The sequence below is a fragment of the Rhagoletis pomonella genome, unplaced genomic scaffold (genome assembly GCF_013731165.1).
Source record: "Rhagoletis pomonella isolate Grant_MI unplaced genomic scaffold, Rhpom_1.0 Rhpom_scaffold_00002, whole genome shotgun sequence".
NCBI classification, from domain to species: Eukaryota; Metazoa; Arthropoda; class Insecta; order Diptera; family Tephritidae; genus Rhagoletis; species Rhagoletis pomonella.
The window spans coordinates 98,821,871-98,848,509 of record NW_023458556.1 but is presented as its reverse complement, the minus strand read 5'-3'; the positions used below and the strand labels follow the sequence as shown (position 1 = coordinate 98,848,509).

The following is a 26,639-nucleotide window of genomic DNA, read 5'->3' as shown; positions in this document are numbered from 1 at the left end:
GTGCAAAACTCGCGAAAATTCAACAAATTTTAAACTTATTAATCAGATTTTTTTAGATTTTTTTTGAGTATGCAGATTTGTAGCCCAATCAATTTTGTTATAACAAAGTAAAAGTTTTAAGTAGCTAAGTAGCCGTTTTTTCACGCAGCCTCTTCCACACAACAAATTTTTTCGAAAATACTTTATATGGAAAGAATGCAAAACACTTTCAACAAAAAAAATCTCAAAAACTAATATGATTTTTGACTAACTCTGAACTTGCATTATTTTACTATAATTTAATGGGTTGCAAAACTCCACACTCAAATAAATTCTAAAAAATCTGATTAAAAAGTTGAAAATTTGCATAAAAGTTTGATGAATTTTCGCGAGTTTTGCACAAAGTCTAGGAATTATTTTTTTATGTTTTTTGTTGTAGAATGAACCATATTTTTATACCAAATTGGCGGAAAAATATTAGAATAAAAATTGTTGCACATATTGTGAAAAATTTGCTGTGCCAATACTTTGTTCCTCTCGATTGAGTGTAATTTTGCGCTTTCGCAGTTCTAAAGGCTTTAGTCTGAAAATCGCTGGAATAACTATTTTGAGTAATTATTTCATTTTGTGAGTTTTCGATAACAGCAATTTATCACTTTCTTTGGTGTTTTAATTAAAAAATGGTTGATTGTGAAAGGAAATATCAAAATTGTCGTTGGATATGACGTAAATATCTTAGTAAATTTTTCAAGAAGGAAAGTTTGAAGAAAATGTTGACAAAATAATAAAAATAAATACAATAAATAACTTAATTTATGTTTAAAATATTAATTAAGCGTTTAAAATCACATCATTACTAAATTTTTAATAAAGACCTCTAATTTGCGTATATACTTGAAAAAAGGCAAAGGAAAATAATTCTAAATTGATCGGAGAGCTAAACCGAAACAACAAATACGAAAAACACAAAGCAGCACAATGAAACACTTTTTTCAACATATTAAATATAAGTACGACATGGACGCCTGTTACACCATCAAACAATACGGCAAAAACCACAAAATACTTGCGAAACAACAACAACGGCTTAAATTTCTACTGAAATGTAAAGACTTTGGAATTCTACCACCACATCTAAAGGGAAAGACCAGCAAAATTATACAGGGTTTCAAACTCGACAAAACTAGGAAGGAAATGCTAAAGATTGAAAAACAGTTCTTAACTAAAATTCTCAGTTTGGAGATAAAAGAGGCTAATATACAAATAAAAATCGTTAATGACGCCATAAGACAAATTAAGAAAAAATTACGCGAAATTCTGGAAGATAATGAATACAATTCAGTAGTCGAAACACAAAACCAATTTCTAAAGCATACCAAAAACAAAACAGAAGGGACTCTTAATAGAAAACTACAAAATTCAACTAACGAAAACTTTGAAAAATTTGAATTGAGACGTAATGAGGATTGGTTAACAAATAACACCAAAATCGCCATTCCTGTCGAGTGCAGATGGTTGCTTTCTTTGGGGAAAAAGTTCGCTCTGCCAGTTTCTAGGAAAACATTTTCACCATTGCATTTAATAGCCGACATCGAACAAAGCATACAAACTATGGAGGATAACAGAGAAAAAGATATGGTGAGATGCAAATTTGCGACCAAAGTTAACACATTTAAAAATAAGTTAATAAATAGTCCAAAAGAGAAATCTATACATCAAATTTACGAAGAAACACGACGATTTATCAAGCAACATAAGGATTCCATAATTATTACGAACGCAGATAAAGGAAATAGGACAGTGGTGATGTACAAGGAAGATTATAAAGAAAGAATGAAAGACCTCATCAGTGACAAGCTTACATATAAAACTATTAGAACTGACCCCACCCAAAAATTGATGAGAAAGAATAATAATATTGTGAATGACCTCTACAAGAATAAAAACATCGATTTAAAACTGAAACATCACTTGACATGCACAGCAGCGACAGCACCTAGACTGTATGGTCTACCAAAAGTCCACAAAAGAAACATACCACTTCGACCAATTTCATCGTCAATAAATGTACCATGCTCCGGACTATCTAAATACATAGGACAAATACTAAAAAATATCGTCACCGAGAAATTTAATATAAGAAACTCATTAAATCTGAAAGAAAGTATAAAGGATCTGCATATTGATGATGATGAAATTCTCATATCCTTGGACGTCGTTTCCCTCTTTACAAATATACCCATTCACTTTGCAATCAACACAATAATGAAGCAGTGGTCGAGTCTGCAAAAACACACAAAAATCATAAAAAAGCAATTTCTAACTATATTAGAATTTTGTCTGAGGGAAAATAATTACTTTGTGTACGATGGAACTTACTACCAGCAAGTTTATGGTATGCCGATGGGTAATCCTCTATCGCCAACTATAGCGGACATAGTTTTAGACAAAATTATTGACGACAGCATTATTGAGCTAAGATCCACTGACATATATATCAAATACATAACCAAATATGTAGATGATATATTCAACAATATAATATGATATATTATACAATTCACTCTGGAGAAAGAAAAAGATAACAAATTAGCCTTCCTAGACATAGAAATATATAAAAATAAAAACAAACTAAAAACTAATTGGTACACCAAAGCCGTAGCATCCTCAAGGATGATCAACTACCATTCCAACCACCCATGGACTCAAAAGAGAAACACGGCTATAAATTTTATAAACAAAGTTAACTCCTTGAGTGACCAGGAGTTCATGGATCAGAACAAGAGACAAATAAGAAGCATACTATGTAAAAACGGGTATCCTAACAAAATAATAGAAAGCTTACTAACAGCAGCAGCAAACAAAATCACATGTAAAAGTGGCAATACAAAAACAAAGGAAGACAATTGCAAAATATATACAGGCGTCACATATATACCTAAACTTACGGACAATAAAACACTACGCAAAATTATTAAAAACAACAACGTAAGCTATGCACATAAACCACATCACACTATCCAAGCCATTTATACTAAAACAAAAGATAAAATTGGTAAGGAACAACTACACAATGTAGTCTACGAAATAAAATGTCAAGGCAAAGAAGGAGAAAACTGCAGCAAGGTTTACATTGGCACAACGAAGAGATCGCTTGGAACGAGAATCAACGAACATAAGCTAGACGCCAAAAACAACAAGAGTACCACAGCATTAGCGCAACACCTGACGGAAAACAAACATACAGCTGATTTTGACAATGCAAAGGTTATGTTGTGATAATTTTATTGCTTAACATTAAAGTAAGTGTTAAATTATTTTGTATTGGCTTATTTGCTCCTTGTAATAATTATTCGTTATTATTATGTTTTTCGTATTTATAAATATATAGACTCCCTGAAGAAGACGCGAATATGCGTCGAAACGCGTAGGAGAAGAAGTAAACACTTGTTTTATTCAATATAACCGGCCAAAAAGCTCCAAACCCAATAGCATTGAAATTCGATGAAATTGGCCTACAGCGATCTAGCACAAAGCTAATAATAAACGAACATCAAGAACCAGTTCCTCGTATCAAAAAACCCTTACATAAGTATTTTCTAAGAACCTTTCTCAAGAACTCAATCTAGTTATACAATAAATCGTGTGCACCGATTCAATTAAGGACGTCTTCCTTATTTGAGCTAAACTCGAAAAAAACCATCAAGGTAGTATTATTGACATCTAAAACTATCACTTGCATTCGATTTTACTTAATACCGAGCCAACAAGTTTGATTTTGTCGCATAGTGTTATTAAGCATTAAACGGTATTTAATCATTAAATGGTTATCCAATTTACAATAATAATAATAATAATAGATTGGCGCTTACACATATGTTAGTGTTTGGCCGAGCTTCTCCTCCGAATTGTGGCGTGCGCCTTGATGTTGTCACACAAAGCGGAGGGACCTACAGTTTTACGCCGACTCCGTAATGGCAGAAAAACACTCGGAGGTTTGCCATTGCCTGCCGAGGGACGACCGCTGTTAAGAAAAAAAACCTTTTTTTCTATATTTTTTGCGATGTTGCTTTGACCAGGGCTTGAACCCAGGTGCTGCGAAGTGGAAGTGCGCACTGCTTACCACTACCACACTACAGTGGCCATAATTTACAATAAAGTACACAAAATATTTTAACTTTTATTTGGGTATATTGTAAACCATTAAAGGGAGTACAAAGTCAATTATACCAGACCTGCTAAAAAATGGTTAATAACACTGGTTTACACCAAAAATGTTCAATGGATGTCACTATCCAATTCCTATATAGAATTGCTCGGTGATTCCGAAAATCGAGTTAGGTATGAGTTTAGTCTCCCTGAAGTAAAACCCCAAACTGGTGAGGAAAAATACTAGTTTACAACTAGAATTTCCTGACGGAAACGGAACTAGTTCGAAAATTACCAGACTTGCACTATGTACAAAACGATTTATTCATGCCCTGTTTTATTTGACTACGACAGTTTATTACAATAAAGTACACCAAATATTATAACTTTTATTTGGGTATATTGTAAACCATTAAAGCGAGTACAAATTAAATTATACCAGACCTGCTAAAAAACGACAAATAACCAGGGAACGGATTTTATGGAAATTGCCTTTTTTCTGCTATGATGATTTAGCTTTCCCTGATTCCATATATACACATTTGATGTTGACTTTTTTTGCCTGTTTTAAGATATTTGCCTTTTTTTTGCCTTTTCTACCTTTAAAAGAGTGATTATAGCATTTACAATTTTTTTTTTTAAGATTAAAAAATGTACACATGCCCATGCGGCTTATAGAAGCGCAGGGACCTCTTGCCAAATTGGTGTTGGAAAAATTCAAAGCCGTTTTCTCAGGTAATGTAGGCTTGGAGACATGCCGCAGGCCGCCTACTCAGAAAGAAGTTCGTTTTCATGTATGCACTATTTCGGTTTTTGTCATATGCATTACTTCGGTTTTGAGTCGAAACTGTGCATGAATGCATTACTTCGGTTTTTGTCATATGCATTATTTCGGGTTTGAACCGAAACTGTGCATGTATGCATTGCTTCGTTTTTCTCATATGCGTTGTTTCGGTTTTCAAACGAAAGGGTGCATGTATGCACTACTTCGGGTTTTTCATATGCATTATTTCGGTTTTCAACCGAATCTGTGCATATATGCATTATTTCGGTTTTTTTCATATGCATTATTTCGGTTTTCAAACGAAAGAGTGCATATGCATAATTTCGGTTTTTCTAATATGCATTATTGCGGTTTTCAACCGAAACTGTGCATATATGCATTATTTCGGTTTTTTTCATATGCATTATTTCGGTTTTCAACCGAAACTGTGCATATATGAATTATTTCGGTTTTTTCGTATGCATTATTTCGGTTTTTTTCATATGCATTATTTCGTATGCACAGTTTCCATATGCACAATTTCAGGGTGCCCTCAGAAACATTCATTAAATTAGCTCTAACGGGCACTTAACTAATGATCGTGTAGATAAAATTGTAAAGGGCGAGGAAAGCGCCCTTATTCCTGATAATATGAACGTTTCAAACGTTCCATATTTAAATTGGGCTCCACTTGTATCAACTTACGTCGAGCGCACATTTAGTACATTCAAGGCTTTTCTTCGCGAAAATCGAATGAAAATGCTGCCAGAAAACTTCAAAATGCATCTTGTGGTTCAATGTTACTACAACTATAAAGATTAAAGTTTTATGAGCTAGAAACTCGAAAGGATAAAATAGTCAAAGATTCAAAGTACAAATTTTTCATATTATGAAACTAGTTCATGGTTTTTCTCTTTTTACTTGTAATATAAACATATCTAAAATAAATGTATTTTTTGATTGTTCTTCGTATTTTCTCTCTTTTTTTAGTGCCTTATTTTGCTTTTTTGCAATACCTAGTGCCTTTTCCTGCCTTTTTCACTATTTTGTTTTGCCTTTTTTGCAATACCTAGTGCCTTTTCCTGCCTTTTTCGCTATTTTATTTTGCCTTTTCCAGCCTATTTCGTTATTTTATTTTTCCTTTTTTATAGGCTTTTAGGTCCTAAAAATCCGTTCCCTGCTAATAACACTGGTTTACAGCAAAAATGTTCCATGGATGCCACTATCCAATTCCGATATATAATCGCTCGCTGATTCCGATATTTGCAATTTGTCGTTATTCAGCTTAAAAGAAAAAGTGGTTCCACTTGAATCACGTATATCTTACGAACCAATTTAACAATCTTAAAATGAGATACGTCAAATCAAAGCTAATGAAAATGAAATATACCATATAGGACCATATTAACGAACGTAAAATAAAGGACATTTTTCCCAATGATTTTAGAATACGAATATACAACTTGTATGATGGTAATTTAGATCAAATATTTGCCAGTTAATTATATTATTAAATTGTACAAGTTCCTCTTCTCGAAAGGCGCTGTAACCGGATTTTAACCGATTCCGAAACCAAATCCTTATAAAGGACTTCGCCATCCTTTGCTGCCACAATGCGTTTATCATAATTGAGCGGAGGTTTATTGTTATTTTTCAGTGGATCTAAAAACTTAGCGTGCAACACGATCCCTATGCTTTTGTCAACAATGAATTTTACTCAAAGTATATTAATTTTTCTGGGAAAATGTCTAAATATTAGTTAATTTTTTTTTCAATTACATAAATTTACCCTTATCAGTATTATCAAGGATTCGTGACCCTTAAGTGGGGTGCGAAGCAAACTGACGAAGGTTTTCATTCTGTTTCATTCTGTTTCATTATGGACATTTTTATTTTTTCATATTCTATGTTTAAAAATTTACCTCTGCAAAATCCAAAGGTAATTTAAAGGACAGTTTAAGAAATAAAGGACAAATGGCGTGCTTTATTTTGACAAAAATTACAAAGGACAGGGGGTTTAAATAAAGGACTGTCCTTTAAAATAAAGGGCGGATGTTCACCGTACCTATATACATCATCATCATATAGGTACGGTGACCACCTATATACATCACTTTCCGATAGGGCTGATAGTTTCTGACAAACTAACTAATCCTTCCGTTTTTTTTATTTTATAATGAAAAAATTAAGAAAAAATCTAACTTTAACAGAAGAAAATGTTAAAAAAATAACAGTTTCTGTGCCAAATTTTTTGGATTTGTGCTAAAGCCTGTTCTGTTACAAAAAAAAAATCAAGTTACTAATGAAGGAAAGCGAGGGACAAATAACGAATAACGAGTGGTGGTCAAATGAAAATGCGCAAAGATTTTTTGTATGAAATATAAGCAGAAGGCGTGTTACTCAGGTGTACGTGGCGTATGAGTAACTTTCTTTCCTGCTAATTTTTCATACAAAAAGTCTAATTTCTTTATTTATAAATCGAGTTTCTTCATTAGTAACCTGATTTTTTTTTTAACAGAACAGGCTTTAGCACAAATACAAAAATTTGGCACAGAACCTGTTATTACAATGCTTTTATCAACTTGCAATGTTGTGGATCCAGAAACTTTCAATGTTGTGGATCCAGAAACTTTAAATGTTGTGTGTCCGACACCATAAAACCTTTGCTTTGCAAAGTTCCTATAAAAAAGTCTACTACATAGGGCGACATCTGTAGTGCATGGGGCGAGGTAGATGACATCTAGATGTCGCCCTATGTACTACGTACGCTACAGCGGAAATAGACGACACGCCATTTCTTTAAAAGTTCCTATAAAAAGTCTAGTGCATAGGGCGACATCTGTAGTGCATAGGGCGAGGTAGATGTCATCTATGCACTACGTACGCTACAGCGAAAGTGGACGACACGCCATTTATATAAATGAAATTAATTGGTGCTCTTATGTATGTACATACATATGTAAATCAGTGGTGCACACGGTGTGATCGGACTTCTACCACATTGTGGTAGATCTGCCACTTTTTTGGGCATCTCACTCAAGGTCTGAAATCTACCACATATTTGCGTTTTCAAGTAGTTTCATTTTTGCTCGACATAATTTCCTTAATTTTAAGAGCGGAAAATGTCCAATTATAAACACTGTATGGTAACAAGAATGATATAATACAAGATTCCGCATTCCCGGCGGCGATGAAATTGCTCAAGTAATAGTAAACAAAGCCGAATGGGAGGATAAAATAAACTGTAAATTAGTAAATTTTCGCAATAATACATTTTTAAAATGCAAAATATATGATTTACAAAAAGAATTAATAGCGAAAATGTTAGAAAACGGCGATTTTTGTGAAAGTATTAGCAAAATTAAGTGCATCTTAAGTTTCTGAGGCGTTGTTTACTTTTACTTGAGAATTGTCAAAATCGGTAAATTGCAAGTAGCGGTTTCTGCAACGTGCCACATTAGTTCGCTACATCGCGATGTGATAAAAAGAAAAGCTGGCATCACTCTGCAAGGTTGCAGAAATCTCTTAAAATATGTTCGAAAGATATGTTGATATGGAAAAAACTGCTTTACACTGTCAAGAAAAAAAATTGTCAAAACTCAATGCAATTTTTAGCAACTATTTTTTAGAGTAAATAAAAAAGTTTACAATTTAGGTGAAACCTTGCAGAATTTCTTTAATTTTTGTACAAAGTTTGATCTAAAACCTGAGATCTACCACATTTTTTTGAAATCTACCACATTTTTTTCCAGACTCTACCACACAGAATTTTTGTAAGTCCGATCACTGCATACAAGTCGTGTGTGCGCAGCTCAGCGTTACCAGGTTGATGTTTTTAACGTCATTTGGACGTTTTTTGTATCTTGTTGACGTTCGGACGTTTCTTGTGCAAAAAATGACGTTTTTTAACTTCCCAGTAATTTTTCTATGTTACTAAATCTTGTAAGTAGAACTGATTTTGAATTATTTTCTTAATAAATCTTAACGAGCTTTGTTTTTTGCAGCAGCTTCTTCAAAAGATATTTGTCCTTTGGACACAAATGACTTAAATACGATGCATACGCGCATTTTTTTTGGATTCTTGGACTAAGGATCCCGCGTTCAAAGGCTGGTTTTGTAAACACCTGAGTTTACGCGGCTTATTGCAATGTTTGCAAGTGCACATTAAAAGCCAAATCAGGAAGAGCTGATCTATTTATTGCAACACGCACACTCGCAAAAGCATGCTGCTGTAGCAGCATAAAAGCATGCTGCTGTAGCAGCATAAAAAGTCAGAAAAGAGTAGGCGACTTTTTTAAGACTTCATTGAAAATGTAATGAACGCAAAAAAGGCTAAAATATTGCTATGTTCCTTCTTAGACGAACGTAATTTAGCATTTTCGACAATCGACCACCTAACCAAATGTCTACAAGAGAAAAAATATATATTAAAAATCAAAGCGATTCTTTAGCAACTTGCACATTATTACCCTGGAAAATAATGGGCGATCAAACTGCATACTTAAAAAAAATGCTTAAAAATCCGAATAAAAACTTGAAAAATTAGCTTAAACTTTGCAGATTTTTTATAATTTTTGCACAAAATTTGAAATGTGGATTTATATTTTGTTTGTTATATAATGAGCTTGGCTCGGAAAAATAATAAACATTAAATAAACAAAAAGAAAAATCGATCAAAATATTGATGACTTAATCAGCTGATCACAAGTGTATTTATAAAATGATTTTTATATTAACAATCTCAAACCAGTTTACAACGAATTTTAAATGTGCTCTGTCGAAATGACATTTTAATACACCTTACTTATGTATGTACCTTTGTATACAATAAAAGTTTAACAAGAACAATTCTGTGTGCATACAGTTTAAAAAGACGTTTTTGGGCAGGATGTGACGTTTTTTCCGACCAAGAGGGACGTTTTCTCATGCCGAAGACCTGGCAACACTGGCGCACTAGGGATGCAAATTTTCAGAGCCAACATCGATACATCGATATTTCGATGTATCGTAAACACTAACATCGATGCCGAAAAAAATCGCCCTAAAACTATCGATACATCGATATTTTCCGATATTTATCTTTTTTAATAAGTATGTTAAGGTACGCCACCTTCCGTAAGGTTTATTAATGGCGAAAACCGCTTTACTTGTAAAACCTGCAAATCCTGAAATACCTGGAACTGACTTAATGCTTGTTAAAATTTCAAGAAACACCTAGTGTCCATCTAAACTGCTACATTGTTAACATTTCAATGGGTGGTTTTTTGAATTTAATTAGATTTCCTTCCAATGTCATAATAGATTTGCTGTTTACGCGCAGATAATACTTACACTCACCTTAAGTCGTATTGAAATACTGTAACTACGTCATGGAAATCGCCTATGTTCAACGTTGCCAATTGCTTTTATTAAGTACATGGCTGCCATCACCCGTAATACGCTTACCCGAAGGGCTCTGTCCCACGGTCAGTAATTATCACGATATTTGGATCGCGATCCATATTGATGGATTGATGGATCGCGCACGAATGCTACGTGTTCAATATTTATCGCGTCAGTATTTGCATATTTTTTTTTGCTGAACGCTTATTATGACGCAAGAAAATATTTTTATTCTGTACGTATAACTTACGTATAACTTACAAATAATGCATTCCACAATTATTTTAAGATTTGTTCAATTTGTTTTGAAAGATTTTAAGCCCCGAGAGTGAAGGCAGAGCCGATGTTTACATTATGAGAGTAAAAGATGTACTGAAGAAATGTATGGATCGCGTTTTGAAAGTGCTACACGTTCAATATTTATTGACGGTATTGCGATCCGCGATCCAGATTTCAAAATTTTTAAAAATTTTGCGATATGGATCACGATCCATCAATACTGCATACTACACCGTCAATAAATATCGCGATACTTGGATCACGTCAATAAATACTGACCGTGTGACAGAGCCCAAAGAATATAACATAAAGATGTGAACGCAATGGCAATTTTGAACCGAAACTAAAGTCGATGTTTAAAACATCGTTAAAATTGACATCGATATATCGCCAATTTTACGATGTTTAGTAATTTTCAAATATCGATGGTAAACATCGGTTTTTTAGCCAATGTTATCGATATTTCAGAAACATCGATGCATCGTTTGCATCCCTACTAGCAGCCGGTCAGTTTGCGTTTGTACTTCATGCTGTAAGCATCACAAGCGCGAGCTGTTGTGCTGAGTACACACATACTGATACAAAACAAGTAATTTTTAGCAAAAAAAAAACCGACTTCAACTCCCATATAAAAAAATATATATATATATATCTCATGATCCACTGATCGGATCTCAACCAGATTAGTATGGGACCACCTCTGAGACACTACCTTTCCGATGCAAAAAGAATTATCGAAATCGGTTGACGTGGTCCAAAGTTATGCGGTAACATACATAAAAAAAAAAAAAAAAAAAAAAAAATCTCCTCCTTTTTTGGAAGTCGGTTAAAAATTGCGCTTGTGTTGGGAGCTCTGCCAACGCTGTGCACCACTGATGTAAATGCATGTGTGTGCACCTATCTATTAATATCGTTGAATTATTTTAATATCTATTGCAAAATTTTATACAGACAAGACTAAATAGTAGAAAATAAGTAATATAAAAAAAAAAACTTTTTAATATACAACGCTTTTATAAATGGACTAAAAAGTAGAAAATAATATTTCTCAGTCCCATAGAATTTGTTTTGATAACTTATGATTTTGAAATTTTAGCAAAAGTCGTTATAAACAATTTATGAGATTGAAAATGAAAAGCGTGGGGCGCATGCAATACAAAGCATTATATTTAATTGACAATAGGCAAACTACATAACATAGACCTAAAATTTCTACAGAGAAAGTACAAATTTGAGATCGATTTTAAGCGGCCGTTGTTCATATATCCACATACATATGAACATATATTACCCTTCATATCAATTCAGGTGTCTATTACATGCGCCCAACGATTTTCATTTTCAATCTCATAAATTGTTTATAACGAATTTTGCTAAAATTTCAAAACAAATTCCGTGTGACTGAGAAATATTATTTTCTACTTTTTAGACCATTTATAAAAGCGTTATATATTAAAAAGTGAACAATTTAGGCCCTTGCCGTTAGCTTACCACTTAGTACCACTGGTTCCACTCTATGCAAGAAAAGAAAACACAGAATTTTTCGCTTTAAATGTACAAGTAGTGTGAGGGGTTTTTATTGATAAATCGAGGGGGCTGCTCGGACACGTCCGCACGGATGAGAATCTTAACGATTGTGACTTTACAAAACCGAGTTTTAAGTTGACGTTTGTTTATCTGTATACATGTGTGTGTGTGGGTGTGTGTATTACATGTGTAGTGTGTGCTGATGGTGACATCTGTGGGCGGTAGCTTCGCGAGCGGAAGTGGCAGCCTTGCCGTCGCGAAAGGACCCATTTAGCCATCCCGCCCCCCCCCCCTAGGCGTATACTTAGCCTATTAGGCGCTGTAGCTGCTGCAACGTCTTCACAACGTTGCCAAACCCGGTTGGGCGGCGGTGGTGCGACCTGGACTGCTGTCGGCCGCGGTGGGATAATGAGGGGCGGTAGTGAGCCGTTGGTAGTCTCCAAATTTGGGCATTCTGCTGCTGGCCATGATGCCGGTGTCGATTACCTGGAGCTGGAGCTAGTTGCTGTCTTCGTGCGACATTGCGCCGCGGACCCGATGGGAATCGGTGAAACACGGTGTGATGGCGCCTTTGACATACGTGGCACCGGCTGCGTGAGGTACACTCCCATGTCATGTGGGACAGCGCGAGGCAGTTCAAACAGTGCCCGTGCGCCCGTGCCACTTGCTGCCGCTGGGCCGGTTGCAGGCCACGAAATATTGCACAGGCGCTCAATGCGTGGCGCCAGTGACAGAGGCCACAAAGAAGGATGCCTTGATCCAGCTCCTCCGTTAATGGCTGTTCGAATGCTGCGGGTGCAGCGGATGCTGAGGGTGCGCCTTGTGGCGCTGCGGTTGCTGATGTTGCCGCTCGCCGAACGCCTGGACGAGGGGATGGCACTGGAGCTGCTCCGGCGAATGATGTGGCAGATCGTGGTGCCGCAATTGGTGGTGCTGAGGCCCTCGGTACAGTTACCGCGGATCTGACCGTCGGAACAGGAGTGGAGGGGGATGATGTGGGCATTTCAACGTCCATTTCTATAGGAAGAAATCGCGACTTTAATTTTGGGTAGAAACTTTAGATGGCGGTTAGTGGCCGATTAGTGGGTTAATCGGGTATACATTAGTAAATACTCTTATTTACGTTAGTTGAGTTGCGTAGTTTTCGTTTTGTTTGCGGTTTTAGGTGTGTCGGAATTACGATTATTACGTTTCATGGATTATTGGCATTTCGGTCGGTACAAGGCAAAGTTTTACGAGCGGTCGAGTTAGTGTACCGTTTTGTGTGCGCAAATCTACGACTCGTATGTGACCATCGGAGCCACGATGTAATTTTTCGATTCTTGCGAGGCGCCACTCGGAGGGGGGAAGACACTCATCGTGGATGAGAACACATTCTCGGATTTTAGGCTCCTCTTGAGTGTTCTTCCATCTATATCTTTTATGGAGGTCTTTTAAATAATCTTCCTTCCATCTACGACTGAATTCATGATGGAGAATTTTCATTCGTTCCCATCGATTCATTAGAGATAAGGATTGCTCGTCTGGCTCGGGTAATGCAAGAAGTGGAGCTCTTCTAAGAAAATGTCCAGGGGTGAGGGCAGTGAAATCGGAGGGATATTGCGAGAGCGCAGAGAGGGGCCGTGAGTTAAGAACGGCTTCTATTCGGGTTAATAATGTAGTAAATTCTTCAAAGTTTAATTTGTGTGTGCCAGCGACTTTTTTAAAATGTGTTTTGAAGCTTTTTATAGCTGGTTCCCATAGACCACCCATATGTGGGGCACTTGGTGGGATAATTTGCCAATCAATGCCTTGGGGTGCGTATTTTTTTACGATTTCAGGCGAGACTTTCTCTATAAATTTAACAAATTGTTTTTTAGTGGCTCTTTTGGCTCCGACAAAGGTTTTTCCATTGTCGCTCATTATTTTTGATGGAAATCCCCGCCGTCTGACGAAGCGAGCAAATGCCGCGAGAAAAGCCGCAGTTGTCAGATCAGAACATAGCTCGAGGTGTACTGCCTTTATCATAAAGCATACAAAGACAGTCACAAAACCCTTCGTGAAGGTTGAAGTCCTTAACATGGAAGCCTTTATCTGGAAAGGCCCAGCAAAGTCAACACCAGTGGTAGTGAAGGGCAGAGCGAAAGTGCAGCGTTCAGGTGGAAGAGCTGCCATGATCTGCGCGCGCATCTTCTGCTTATGTATAGTGCAGACTTTGCACATAAATAGGCATTTTTTGATCTGTGACTTTAGTCGTGGAATATAAAATTGTTGTCGGACCATTTGTTGCATGAGGCGATGTTCGGCATGTAGCATTAACAAGTGGAGAAATCTGAGGTATAGGGTTGAAAAGGGGGATTTCTCTGTTATTATTATGGGGTGGCGTTCGTTATATGTGAGGCTGGAGTTCGCTAGCCGTCCATTAGCACGAAGCAGACCTTTCGTGTCTAAACATGGATTGAGTACTAAGATCTGACTCTTTTTTCAATTGGTTTTGATTCTCTTAGCATTAACATTTCGCTGCTGAAATAGCGCGTTTGAGTGTATGCAACAAGGGAAACCTTTGCTTTTTGTAGGTATTGATGCGTTAACATGTTATCTGGGGAATTCGGTGTTTTCTTCACCTTATTTTTTAGGCGCTCTACGAATTTGAGCATATAGGCGACTACCCCTAGGGAACGAGGAATATCGTTCTAGTTTCAACTTTTCGACTTTCTGGGGCAATTATGTTGCGTATGGGGGATTGTGGCCAGAATTGTTGTGATTCTATTAGCCAGCTGGGGCCGTTCCACCAGAGTGTGGTGGTGGCGAGGTGCAGGGGTTTGCAACCTCTTGTGCCAAGATCGGCGGGGTTATCAGCACTGGCTACATGTCGCCATGTTGCAGGCCCAACTAAATCAAGTATTTGGGCTGTGCGATTGGAAACATATGTTTTCCATGAGTGGGGTGGTTTTTCTAAACAAGCTAAACAAGCTGAATCTGACCATAGATATAATTTTTGATTGGTCATGTTTAAATGCGTTTGCACAGTTGAGGCTAATTTTGCGAGTAATAGCGCGCCACAGAGTTCAAGTGGTGGTAGACTTAGTGTTTTGAGAGGTGCCACCTTGGCCTTTGCTACTAATAAATGGCTTGAAATTGTGCTGTTAATTTGGGTGCGCACATATATAGTTGCGTAATATGCCTTTTCAGAGGCGTCGCAGAAGCCATGCAGTTCTACTTGGTATTCGGGTGAGTAATTTACCCATCTAGGGATTAGTATCTCTGCAATAGCGTCAAGTTGTTAGCAAATTGGGACCATTTTACCAAGCGAAGTGGTTTTACTTGCTCGTCCCATTCGGTTCCGTCTAGCCATAATTCTTGTATCAGGATTTTCGCTTGTCTCATAATTGGCGAAAGCCATCCTGCGGGGTCGAAAAGTTTCGCTACAGCCGACAGAATTTGTGTTTTAGTTATTGCGGATTGAGCAGATATCGACTCAAGAGTATATGAGAATTTATCTGAGATCGGTTTTGGTTGTACTTTCCTTTTCGAATATTAGGAAGTTTGAATCTAATAAATTTTCTTTATTTATATCTTTAAGGATTTCGGGGTGATTGGCGGTTATCTTTTTTAGGGGGAACGCTGCTGAGTTGAGGGCTTGTATCACTTGTGATAGTGCTTCGTACGCGTGGGGTAAGCTGTGGCTTCCCCTTGTTAGTTGCGGCAGAACTATAGCTTGGCTTCTATTCTTACATCCGCATTGGAGGAAATCAGGGTTAATGAGCAGATTTTATTAGAGTTTTGTATTACTCTTCCACCCATTCCCGAAATTTCAAAGCTTGAGTTTGGGGTAGATAGTTTTAATCGGTTTTGTGCTTTTGATGAGATAAACGATCTTTGTGAGCCATGATCGATTAGAGCTCTAAGCTTAAATAATTCACCTCGATGTTCAATCGAGACAATCGCGGTTGGCAGTAAAATTTTGCTTTCATTTTCAAAATGAAGCGCTTGTATATTAGCTGTTTTTGAACAGCATGGTTTTTCGGTTTTAACTTCCTGGTTTTCGGGTCTAGTTGTTGCAACTAGCCCTGTGGCTCTTTGAGAGTTAGAGCTATTTTGGGGGGTAAAATTATTAAAATGGAGCATCGAGTGATGCCTCTTTTGGCAGTATACACAATTAAATTTACTCTCAGTGAGAAGCAATTTGTGCAAAGCCTGTTGTTTCTGACGACATTATATCTTTCGGTCGTCGTAAGCTTTTTAAACTTCTCGCAAGATCTTAATGGGTGACCTCCTTTACAAAATTCGCATGACGTATGTTTATTTTCGTTCATAAATGATTGCGATCTATTGAAGCTTCTATTATGTGAATTGTGATTGCTGGCTTGGGGTTTTATGAAGCTTCTATGTAGATCATTTGGTGTATTTTTGGCTTTTGTAATTTTTGTATCTACCCTCTCTGCGATTTCGTACTGGGTAGTTAGAAAATCTTTCATTTGTTGCCACGTCGGGCATTTTTTACGGGAGGAGAGCGATTGCTCCCATAAAAGTAACGATTTTTCTGGTAGAGTTGCGGCACAAATATTTACCAGAATAGGGTCCCAGTTATCTGTGGGAATATTTTGAGTGGATAAAACTGATAGACAGTTTGAGACAGTGGACTGTAATTTAATAAATTCTTCACTCGTTTCTTTTTGAATTTACGGTAGATTCATTAAAATTGTTACTTGTTTATCAACCAGTACTCTTTCATTTTCGTATCTTTCTTTTAATGCTTCCCAAGCCAGATTGAAATTATCGTAATTTAATGCGAATTGTTTTACTATACTGCCTGCTTGACCTTTAGTCTTGCACCTGAGGTGGTACAGTTTCTGCGCTTGTGACAATTTTGGGTGATTTATGTATACGGCTGTAAACATGTCCCGGAAGGACGGCCATTGTTCATAACCCCCATGGAAAGTTTCCGTTTCAAATGCTGGTACTTTGAGATATATGCCTGAGCTTTGCTCTTCAATTTGGCTTACTTCTACTCTTGGGGGTGGAGTAGGTGCTCTAACTGGGGTTAATAACTTAAGCTGATCGGAGATCATAGCTTTTGTCTCTTCATATTGGTCAAGGCAGTTTTCGTATTTAGCGGCAGCCGAAGCTTTGAAATTCTCGGGTAAATCGGAATCATCCGTTTCTATAATTGTGTCATATGCCGCTTGAAGGCGCGCCCAGAAGTTGCCAAGGTTGTGGTTTTTTATTTCCAGAACCGATTCAGAATTGTCTTCAATTGGGGCTGAGGAGAATTTAGTGCAGTATTTTATCAAACTGTCACTATCAGAAATGAATCTTGCGCCTGAGAAATCTTTTGTTTTTCTCTGTTTTGCACCCTGCTTCAAGCGTGTAGCTTCTGCAGGTGTGCCTTGAGGTTTGTCCTCATCAACCATTGTTGTTACTTTTAAAGTGGTTGGGGTTTTGGCTAATTGCTCCTTTGCTGGAGTTTTATCAGAAGGCATTTATGTATGCGAGAATATATAGATTTTATTTTTTTAAAACCTGGCAACACTGATGCAATGATACAATATATTAACATATGTTAAGCGAGGGCGGCTGATACTGGTTAGTGTGTATGCCACTATGTTTTTTGCGAAGGACGGGAGAAAGAGATAATTAGTGATTGCAATTTCGTTGCTTTGTTTTGATGTATGCCCGTTTGTATATATGTACGAGTAATTTGTTAGCTGTTGGGAGTAACGAACTTTTTAGCTAAGTCAAATGGGCAGTGAGTTTGCTGATGACCGTATGTACATAAGCTTGTTTATGTGCAATTCGATGCAGATTAGGGGCTAATAAGGGTTTGTATACTTGTTTACCTCCACGTATGCACGTATGTGTATTACTTCGTGGTACAGATGCTGGGAGGCCAGAAATAAAATATGCAATGGCTTGGTACCTATTACATATATTTAGGTGTTTTTGATATTTGCTATTTATGGGTTTTAGAAGCTGTAATATAATATGTTTACATACATAAATATGCAGTATTTACTGCCACTTCTTTTCTAATTTGTTTAGCCAATAAGTAAGAATATTTTTCGCGCTTAATTTTTTATTTGGTTGGTATTATTCTGACTTTTGTTTTCTGCTGCTTATTTGGTATGCAATCCTGCTATTGCTTGATATGAGTACAAGCAGAAGGGGTACTGCCGGGCAATTATTGCAAGTAGATACTTAAATTTTTTATGTTTTGGGCTTTGGTGTGTTACTAAACACGAAAATTAAGCTAAAGCAGAAATTTAAAGTTATTTTTTCATGCGTATATATGTACTATGTATGTACATACGAATTTTTTATTTTTTGTTCAAACCGTTTTTTGGAACCGTAAAGTTTTTACCGATATGTATATTTATGTATGTAAATATGTATTTATATATATATATATATATATATATATATATTCAAATTCTAGCAAAATATCGATTTTTTTTTTTTTATAAAGGTTCGATACAACTCACTTTGGCGGTAGGGGGTATATGGGTTTTATTATGGGTCTAATAATGTGGGTGCATTTGATATCCGGATGGATGCTTGTTCCCTTTTTCCTCCCAGTAGTCCTGCGCTTGCTCCTGGTGATGTTGAGTTGCTTGTTGATTATGACTTTTGTTAATTTGTTGGTTTGAGTTAGCGCCCGAAATGTATATTTATTTGTATGTATATTTATTTAATTATGTATTTCGCGTTTGTAATTGTTACGCGACGCTCCCGAACAAAGTTTTAAGTTTATAAGTTTTTCCTCACTATATGTATGTATGTATATAGGTATATACAGTAATATGGCACTGTGAAATTTAATTCCTCCGATATGTGTACATATATGGATCATGGTTGGTGCGAATATTCGCATTCGCATTCGCAACCGCGGAACTTCCGAATAAATTTTGACATTCGCATTCGCAATAAGCAATGCGGAGCTTTTGCGAATGCGAATATTGTACAAGTGCACTGATAAAACGTATATCTGGCAAACAAAAATTTTAGCGAAAATGTTCAACGGCTGGCTATAAAGAGAATCGAATATTATTTATCAAAGGTCTGTTGAAAAAACTGGATGCATCTCTAGTTGTTTTCTACTTTTTCTTAGTGTAATTATTTTTTCCTCATAAAACTTATTACCAGGGAACGGATTTTTAGGACCTAAAAACCTATAAAAAAGGCAAAATAAAGTAACGAAATAGGCTAAATCGTGGACATTCTTAATCGAATATACTCTATCTCTTTAGCAGAAAAAAAGGCAATTTCCATAAAATCCGTTCCCTGCTTATTACTCTGAAGTTCCGTGTTTCCTTTTATTAGTCTTTCAGCTCGAAAACAAAAACATTTATTTTAATTTTGTGTGAATTGTCAAAATTAGCACGCAACGAAATAAAAAATAAAATGGTATGTAAATAAGTCGACAGCCAAGTTCACAAATTAAATAAGAATTATTTCAAGGTGAATTTTATATCTATTGAGGAGTGGGACTTGGCATGTAATATATCGTTAGTATAGTATGAAAAGGGCTTAACTTACATCGTAGCTGAAATACAAAAAGCCGTAACTAACTAAAAATCCAAAATTAACTTTTTGATTGATTGTGATGCATTTCATCGAATCATAAGTCCTCACATCGTTTTAGGCAATACAAAAATTTAGTTAGTTGTGTTTTTTCTCATTTCAGCGACAATGTAAAAATGAGCCCTTTTAAAATAGTATTAGCGATATATGTGTTCAAAATTTGCGTTCATTCGCCTCAAAAAATATATCAAAACACATTGAGCGCATGGAATGGAACAACAAAACAGATTTGATAGCTTATGGTACCGATAGCGGTGAGTAATTAATTGTGACTGCCTGCAACTAGGAAAAGCCGAGCTCAACTAACTCATAAAAAAAACTAATTACAAGGTATTCATTACAGGCGAACCTTTCCAAGAAGTCAGCCGAGAACTAAGCAAATCTGAGGCCTTTATCGTCCGTGATTCCAAAATTCAAATTATTATAAAAATCGGGGTACCTTTTTAACAAAATAACAAGATTTTAAACTAGTTCTGCTGGCAGCCACGACTTTCAAAACAGAATTTTCTTCGACATTTTCATTCCTAGAAAATAACAATTTATTTGCCATATCCACCTATTCACAACCTCGCTATAAGCGCACATATTTCAAACCAGTCACAGAAGACAGGATTAAAAATGAATTACAAAAACTTAAATCGAAAACGCTGATGACGTAACAGGTTCTCGAAATTCTGAAACAATCAAAAGAATTGATGCTCAAAATTGGAACACTACGGTGTTTAAACAACGATCTTTCCATGATGCTAGATTGTGAAGATGAAAGTCCGGAGGATACATCCGACATTTGCGGCCCCGATGCAATTCCCAAAAAGGAACTGTTGCACCGAAATAAAAAAGGAAACATAACTGAAAGTCCTCTCAACTGGTGCAGCGTCAATCGAAAACATTTTACAATTTTGTCAAGTTTCAAGTTTAGCGCCTCGAGCGAATAGTTATTTAGTGGCGCAGGTTTGATTTACGACCCGTTAGGAAACAGGCTGTAACCCGAAAAGGCAGCAAAATTACTCTTTCTTAAATACAATGTTCCAGTTTTTTAATTGAAGTTCTAAATAAAAAAACATTATTAAAAATTACTAACTTTTCCATTTTTTATTTACCTAAATCACCTAATGTACTCACCAAAATTATTTCTTAAAAATATTTGACATCCGCATTCGCATTCGCATCCGCGGATGTTAGCTTTTAAACATCCGCATTCGCATCCGCGGATGTCTAAAATTCCACATTCGCAACATCCCTAATATGGATCTATATCACTTTTAAACGTTTTTATTGTTGGCAATGGACTGTACAATTTAATTTTTTATTTTTTGGTGCCGTTCACTAAGGCTACGGAGGACTATGAACAATTTAGGCCCTTGGTTTTTTATATTGCCGGTAGCTTACCACTTAGTAACACTGGTTCCACTCTATGCAAGAAAGAAAACACAGAATTTTTCGCTTTAAATGTACAAATAGTGTGAGGGGTTTTTATTTATAAATCGAGGGGGCTGCTCGGACACGTCCGCACGGATGAGAATCTTAACGTTTGTTTATCTGTATACATGTGTGTGTGTGTGGGTGTGTGTATTACATGTGTAGTGTGTGCTGATGGTGACATCTGTGGGCGGTATCTTCGCGAGCGGAAGTGGCAGCCTTGCCATCGCGAAAGGACCCATTTTTTATATTATTTTTTATTTTGTAATTTTTCTTCTGTTAAAGTTTGATATTTGTTAATTTTTTCATTAAAAAATATAAAAAACTGGAATGATTAATTAATTTGCCAGAAACTATAAGCCCTATCGGAAAGTGATGTATATACAGTCTATGTAGAATTTTGTTAGCTTTTATTTGCGTATTTCATATTAAGATTGTTAAATTGGTTCGTAAGATATACGTGATTAAGTGGAACCAATTTAAGCTGGGCAGGAGTCACGTATGACGACAATCGTCTGGACGATATCGTGTTGAGATTGTCTTGCTTCATTTAAACCAAAACATGTTTGATCGTTTGTGCGATATCGTCAACTCGATTTTAATTTTGCTTCATGTAACCGTAACACTAACACCTAACAGCAAAACAAATACATGAATCAGTGTTTTGACGACATCGTTTAGTTAGTATCGTTTGAACGACTATCGTTTCAAAGTTACGTGATTCATGTCCTGAATAATGGTAAATTGCAAATATCTCGAAAACGTATCCATAGAAAAAATTAACTAGATTTTCAGAATCAGCGAGCGATTATATATAGGAATTGGAAAGTGGCATCCATTGAACATTTTTCCTGTAAATCAGTGTTATTAATCATTTTTTAGGTCTGGTATAATTGAGTTTGTACTCGCTTTAATGGTTTACAATATACCCAAATAAAAGTTATAATATTTTGTGTACTTTATTGTATTAAACTGTCGAAGTCAAATAAAACAGGGCATGAATAAAGCGTTTTGAACATGGTGCAAGTGTGGTAATTTTCTAACTAGTTCGGTTTCAGTCAGGAAATTCTAGTTGTAAACTAGTATTTTTCCTCACCAGTTTGGGGTTTCACTTCAGGGAGGATAAACTTATACCTGAGCAGAGTGAATGTAGATATACCCTATGAGTGCCCGGCATGCGGAGAGTCGCCACATGACGCACGGCACCTCTTCGCATGCACAAAGAACCCCACCCAGCTAACGCCTCTGTCCCGTTGGACAGACCCGGTGGAAGTTGCACACTTCAAATTATCGTATGTGCCAAAAAACACGTTTTTCAGAAAATAGAGACTTTTCTACAAAAAAATCTTGCGTTTAGTTATATTTCCCAATTATCTCAGCAAATCTAAATTTTAGTATTGGTGGTGTTAGCCAAAGCAGAGAAAAATAAAAAAACACTCCTGTAAAATATGGTATTTGTAACAGACGATAATTTTGCGCAAAGGGGTCGATATTTTCTGCAATTCGCTATCCAGGTGATTACTAAATGGGCCGATGATTAGATTTTTGTGGGACGGCTATATCAGATCTGTAAGCCAAAAATGTCTGCAGTATACTCTGGGTAGTTATTTTGTTGGTAGTAATAGTCGGATTCTATCCCAACTTTGGTTTAATTCTGAGTAAAGGGTTTGATTGACTAACTAGGAAATATTTAACATTTTACACAAAAATAATGAAAAATATATTATTTTGTGGGCGTGTCATACCTTTAAAAGGCAAATATGATAACTGACGAACACTTTTATCCATATGTGTATATATGTATATTGGGGCTGTTATTCAACACCTTTTCTATCTGTAATGACTTAAACTTCATCACTTGTTTAAAGTCGACATTTAAATTATAGATGTCAGTTAAGTTAAAAATGATTTCTAATATCTAAAGATAATGCTTATTTTTTAAATAAATAGATCCAGCAAAAAGAAATTTTAATGCTACTATAGATAACTAGTGGAATCCTCTAATTTGTCGAAATGATGTTAGCGAACCCATTCCACAATGGTCAGTGAACTGATCCTTACATGTGTTTGTATTACACATTTTAGTAAAACTAAGTTTGATATGAACTTTAATTTCGTTTTAATGACAAAAATGTTTACCAAAGTTTAACAAACATTACCTTGAATTTAATAAGGCATTTTCAAATTCACATTGTGAATCTGAAATGTGTTCCAAATCGCTTTATAACGTTTGAGATAAGAGAACACACCTAGTTCTTTAATCACCCTCTAAACTGGACTAAATTTTTGCTGTGGAAGGTGTTGAATAAAAGAATTTGATGTATGTATATAAAATATAAGCAATTGTAATATTTCGATTTTTTGCACAGATTCAAAAATTTGGGATGAATGAGTACCTAGGCCCTATTTATGTAACAGATGCTAACGAAGTAGGAACCTTCAATCATCCATTTTCGAAAAACTTACAGAGGATAATTGACAAAGAAGCTCGAAATCTGATACACAACGCGTATAATACAACTGAAAATCTACTCAAGAATAATATGAATAAACTCGAAAAGGTATGTTATAGTGAACTTTTGAATTATATATGTTTTTATTACCTTAATTTTTTAGATGGCAGAGGCTTTGCTTGAAAAGGAAACGCTTTCATACGATGAAGTGGTAAATTTAATTGGTCCACCTGCTTATGAAGTTGCAAACAGAGCACTAGAACCTGTTGAATTTGAAAAGTCTTTGAAAGCCCTCAGTGAGAAGGAGTAGTAAACTCAGTTATTTACTGCTCATACCTAGCATAGAAACGAGAAAAAATAAATTATTATGTGTTACGTAATGACTGGAAATACAAAAAATCTTTGACCATACTACAAATACGCTGAAATTTCGCATATGATCTCTTTAACACTTAAGAATAAAGAAATGTGGAAAATGGCAAAGGTCGAAGCACTGCCGCGCCCACAGCTCTTGTCGGCCAAAAAGGTAAACGTTGTCCGATTTTGATCAAATTCGGAGTATATGGGCAATTCTTACAAACTTCGAATTTTTTTGTGAATTTTTATTATTATTTTAAATCGTGAGCACGTTCCTTCATCTGTTATAATACAAAATCCAACGTGGTGCAACGTTTGAAAGCAACGCACCCTACGTTTTTAACGTTTTTTACGCGTTTTTTTTTTAAGTGGAAAACGGGCGTAATTTCAGTCTGATTTCGAAAATTTTCAACATATAGCTTTTTTATGCCAAGGTCAATAATTGCACAGAGTTAGGTCCAAATTGATAAATCGGTTACCGAGATACACATACAGTGAACCAAATAAAAACTGGGACGGGATATTTTAGTAAATTTTGGCTATTTTTCTTCACTTTATTTGACGCTTATTATTTTTTTATGAAAGTACAGCTGATTACTAAACAAACACGACATAAATCCAAATTATGAAAATTCTGCGAAGTTTGACCAAAACTTCTAACTTCTTGATCAACGTCTTTAGACAACATTTTGGTATTCAGTTTTGTAGCCCATCAAATTTTAGTTAACCAAAGTGCAAATTTTAAGTATCTTGGACTTACCGTTGATTTTTGGATTTTTTTTTTGTTGACGGTTCTCCGCACTTTTTTCGTATAAAAAAAAATTTCGAACATAAATTGCCAAAATTAAGGACAAGTCCTAGCATCTACAGCCCAAGCTCTTTCATTTGACATCTCATTTTCGAAAACCGCGCGGACGGTGCCGATTGGATAACATGGACAGCAAATCCTTTTGGGTATTATATATAGTGTTTTTTAGATGAAATTTTCAGGATCGGCCACTGGGACCATAATTAAGAAATAAACGAAAAAAGGACCTCGGTAGGTGTGCTGGGACGTGAGATATGTCCTGTTGCCATATGGCAACGCCAGCGCTGATAGGGTATAGGTTTTTCCGGATTAAATATATTGAAAATGCATCGTTCGTTTACGTTTTTTTACCAGAAAAAAGATTTTAAAGGCTATTATATTGATGAAAAATAAATGTTTCCTTGATTTTTTGTATTGATTGAGATGATTATACTTTGAATATACTTTGAATATATGTGTAGGTCCGATGCTAGCGTTAGCATAGGTCGCCAAGTTATGCTGTTTATCAGACCCGCGCTAGCTATTGTTACAGCTCCCCAGAAACCTGGTAGGTACGTCGTTGTTCATGGTCAAGAATGACGAATCGTCTCTTCTCAGCCAATATGCTTTTCCTACGATTATTTGCCAAGCTTGAGTGCCAAAGATCGTGGTGCGCGTTAGAGTCACATACCACCATACAGTTTTCACCCTGAAAAGCGCACTTAAGTATGTCAGGATAATATCCTGCCGTGCAGGCGGGCGGTATATAAAAGTTAACACATCCGCCGTCACCCAACATGTTGCATTCCCACAGTCCAGCAATACAATGCGCCATGTCCGCATAATTATTGTTCACAATATAATTGACATCCTACACCTTTGTCAAGGCCAAGTGCATTTCACCATATCATGCAATAGCAATACTGCGCAACGCTATCAGACACCTATGGGAACCGTCGGCCATAGTTAGTACCTCTGGCTAATGCTTACGCAACCATTAGTATAACGGAGCCAATGCATTAGGCATTGCAGCGGTGTCAGCATAATATTATTTCACACGGTTGTGAAATCAGTGTGTTCCAAGTTACCTGTGGGAATTCAAGGGCAAGGCGTCTCACTGACGTCGGGTATGTCTGGCTATGGAACAACGGCAGCAGAACAGGCTATAAAAGGTGGCAGAACTCGGAGCAGCGGCAGCTGCATCGGGGTGTTACTATTGTAAATTACGCTTATTTATTTATTTCAATAAAGTGCTTCTATTATAACATTCAAATTAACTCTTTCAAATCCAGGGCAAGGTGGCCCTTTAATTTTTTTAGTTATTCAGGACCTTCAGTCCTTAACTAAAATGTTAAATATTTCGAGCTCAACATCGCCAAGTCGGAGTACCAAGTACCCTGACATTCTAGGGTGGGGTCCCTGGGTTATCTAGGCTTAATTTAGTTTCGCTTGAGAAATTTTGTTTTCTATATGCTTTTTCCAGGTAAGTCTTCTATCTAGTGTCATCCCAAGGTATTTGACACTATCTTTTTGTGGTAAAGCCTTGCTGTTTATTTTTAGTGGTGGGCAAGTTTCTTTCTTCAAAGTAAATGTTTTCTGAACACACTTGCTTTCGCTAACCTTTATTCTCCAAGAACCTAGCCATAGCTCTAACTTTTTCAAAGATTATTTCAGCTTGTAAGAAGCCCCTTTAGGGTCTGAACTATTGCTTAGGATAGCTGTGTCATCAGCAAACGTTGGAATGGTTAGACTATCATCAGTTGGCAAATCGCGAGTGTATATTACGTACAATATGGGTCCTAGAACACTGGCTTGAGGGACACCTGCATATATTGGGTGACTTACTGTTCTAAAGGAATTCTGCCTGACTTTGAAGTTTCTCCCCAGCAGAAAGCTTTCCAGAATGGCATGCGTATTTGCAGGGAGTGAAACCTTTAGTTTGTATATAAAGCCATCATGCCAGACTTTGTCAAAAGCTTGAGAG

The 26,639-nt window shown here is 36.3% G+C and overlaps 2 protein-coding genes across 2 annotated transcripts in view; both read left to right on the top strand.

The window, feature by feature from the left end:
- The window catches only part of LOC118734235 (paraplegin), a gene marked incomplete in the record, with an annotated part of 425,846 nt that extends 401,907 nt beyond the window's left edge, over positions 1-23,939 (top strand). The window contains 2 exon segments of the mRNA XM_036463957.1: positions 23,421-23,619; positions 23,675-23,939. Of these exon segments, the coding sequence (XP_036319850.1) occupies positions 23,421-23,619; positions 23,675-23,821 (346 nt within the window).
- On the top strand, positions 896-3,470 carry LOC118734236. The gene is made up of 2 exons (XM_036463958.1): positions 896-3,281; positions 3,371-3,470. The coding sequence occupies exon 1, from the start codon at positions 958-960 to the stop codon at positions 2,524-2,526; it is 1,569 nt and encodes a 522-aa protein (XP_036319851.1). The 5' UTR covers positions 896-957; the 3' UTR covers positions 2,527-3,281; positions 3,371-3,470.
- Positions 23,940-26,639: the final 2,700 nt, after the last annotated feature.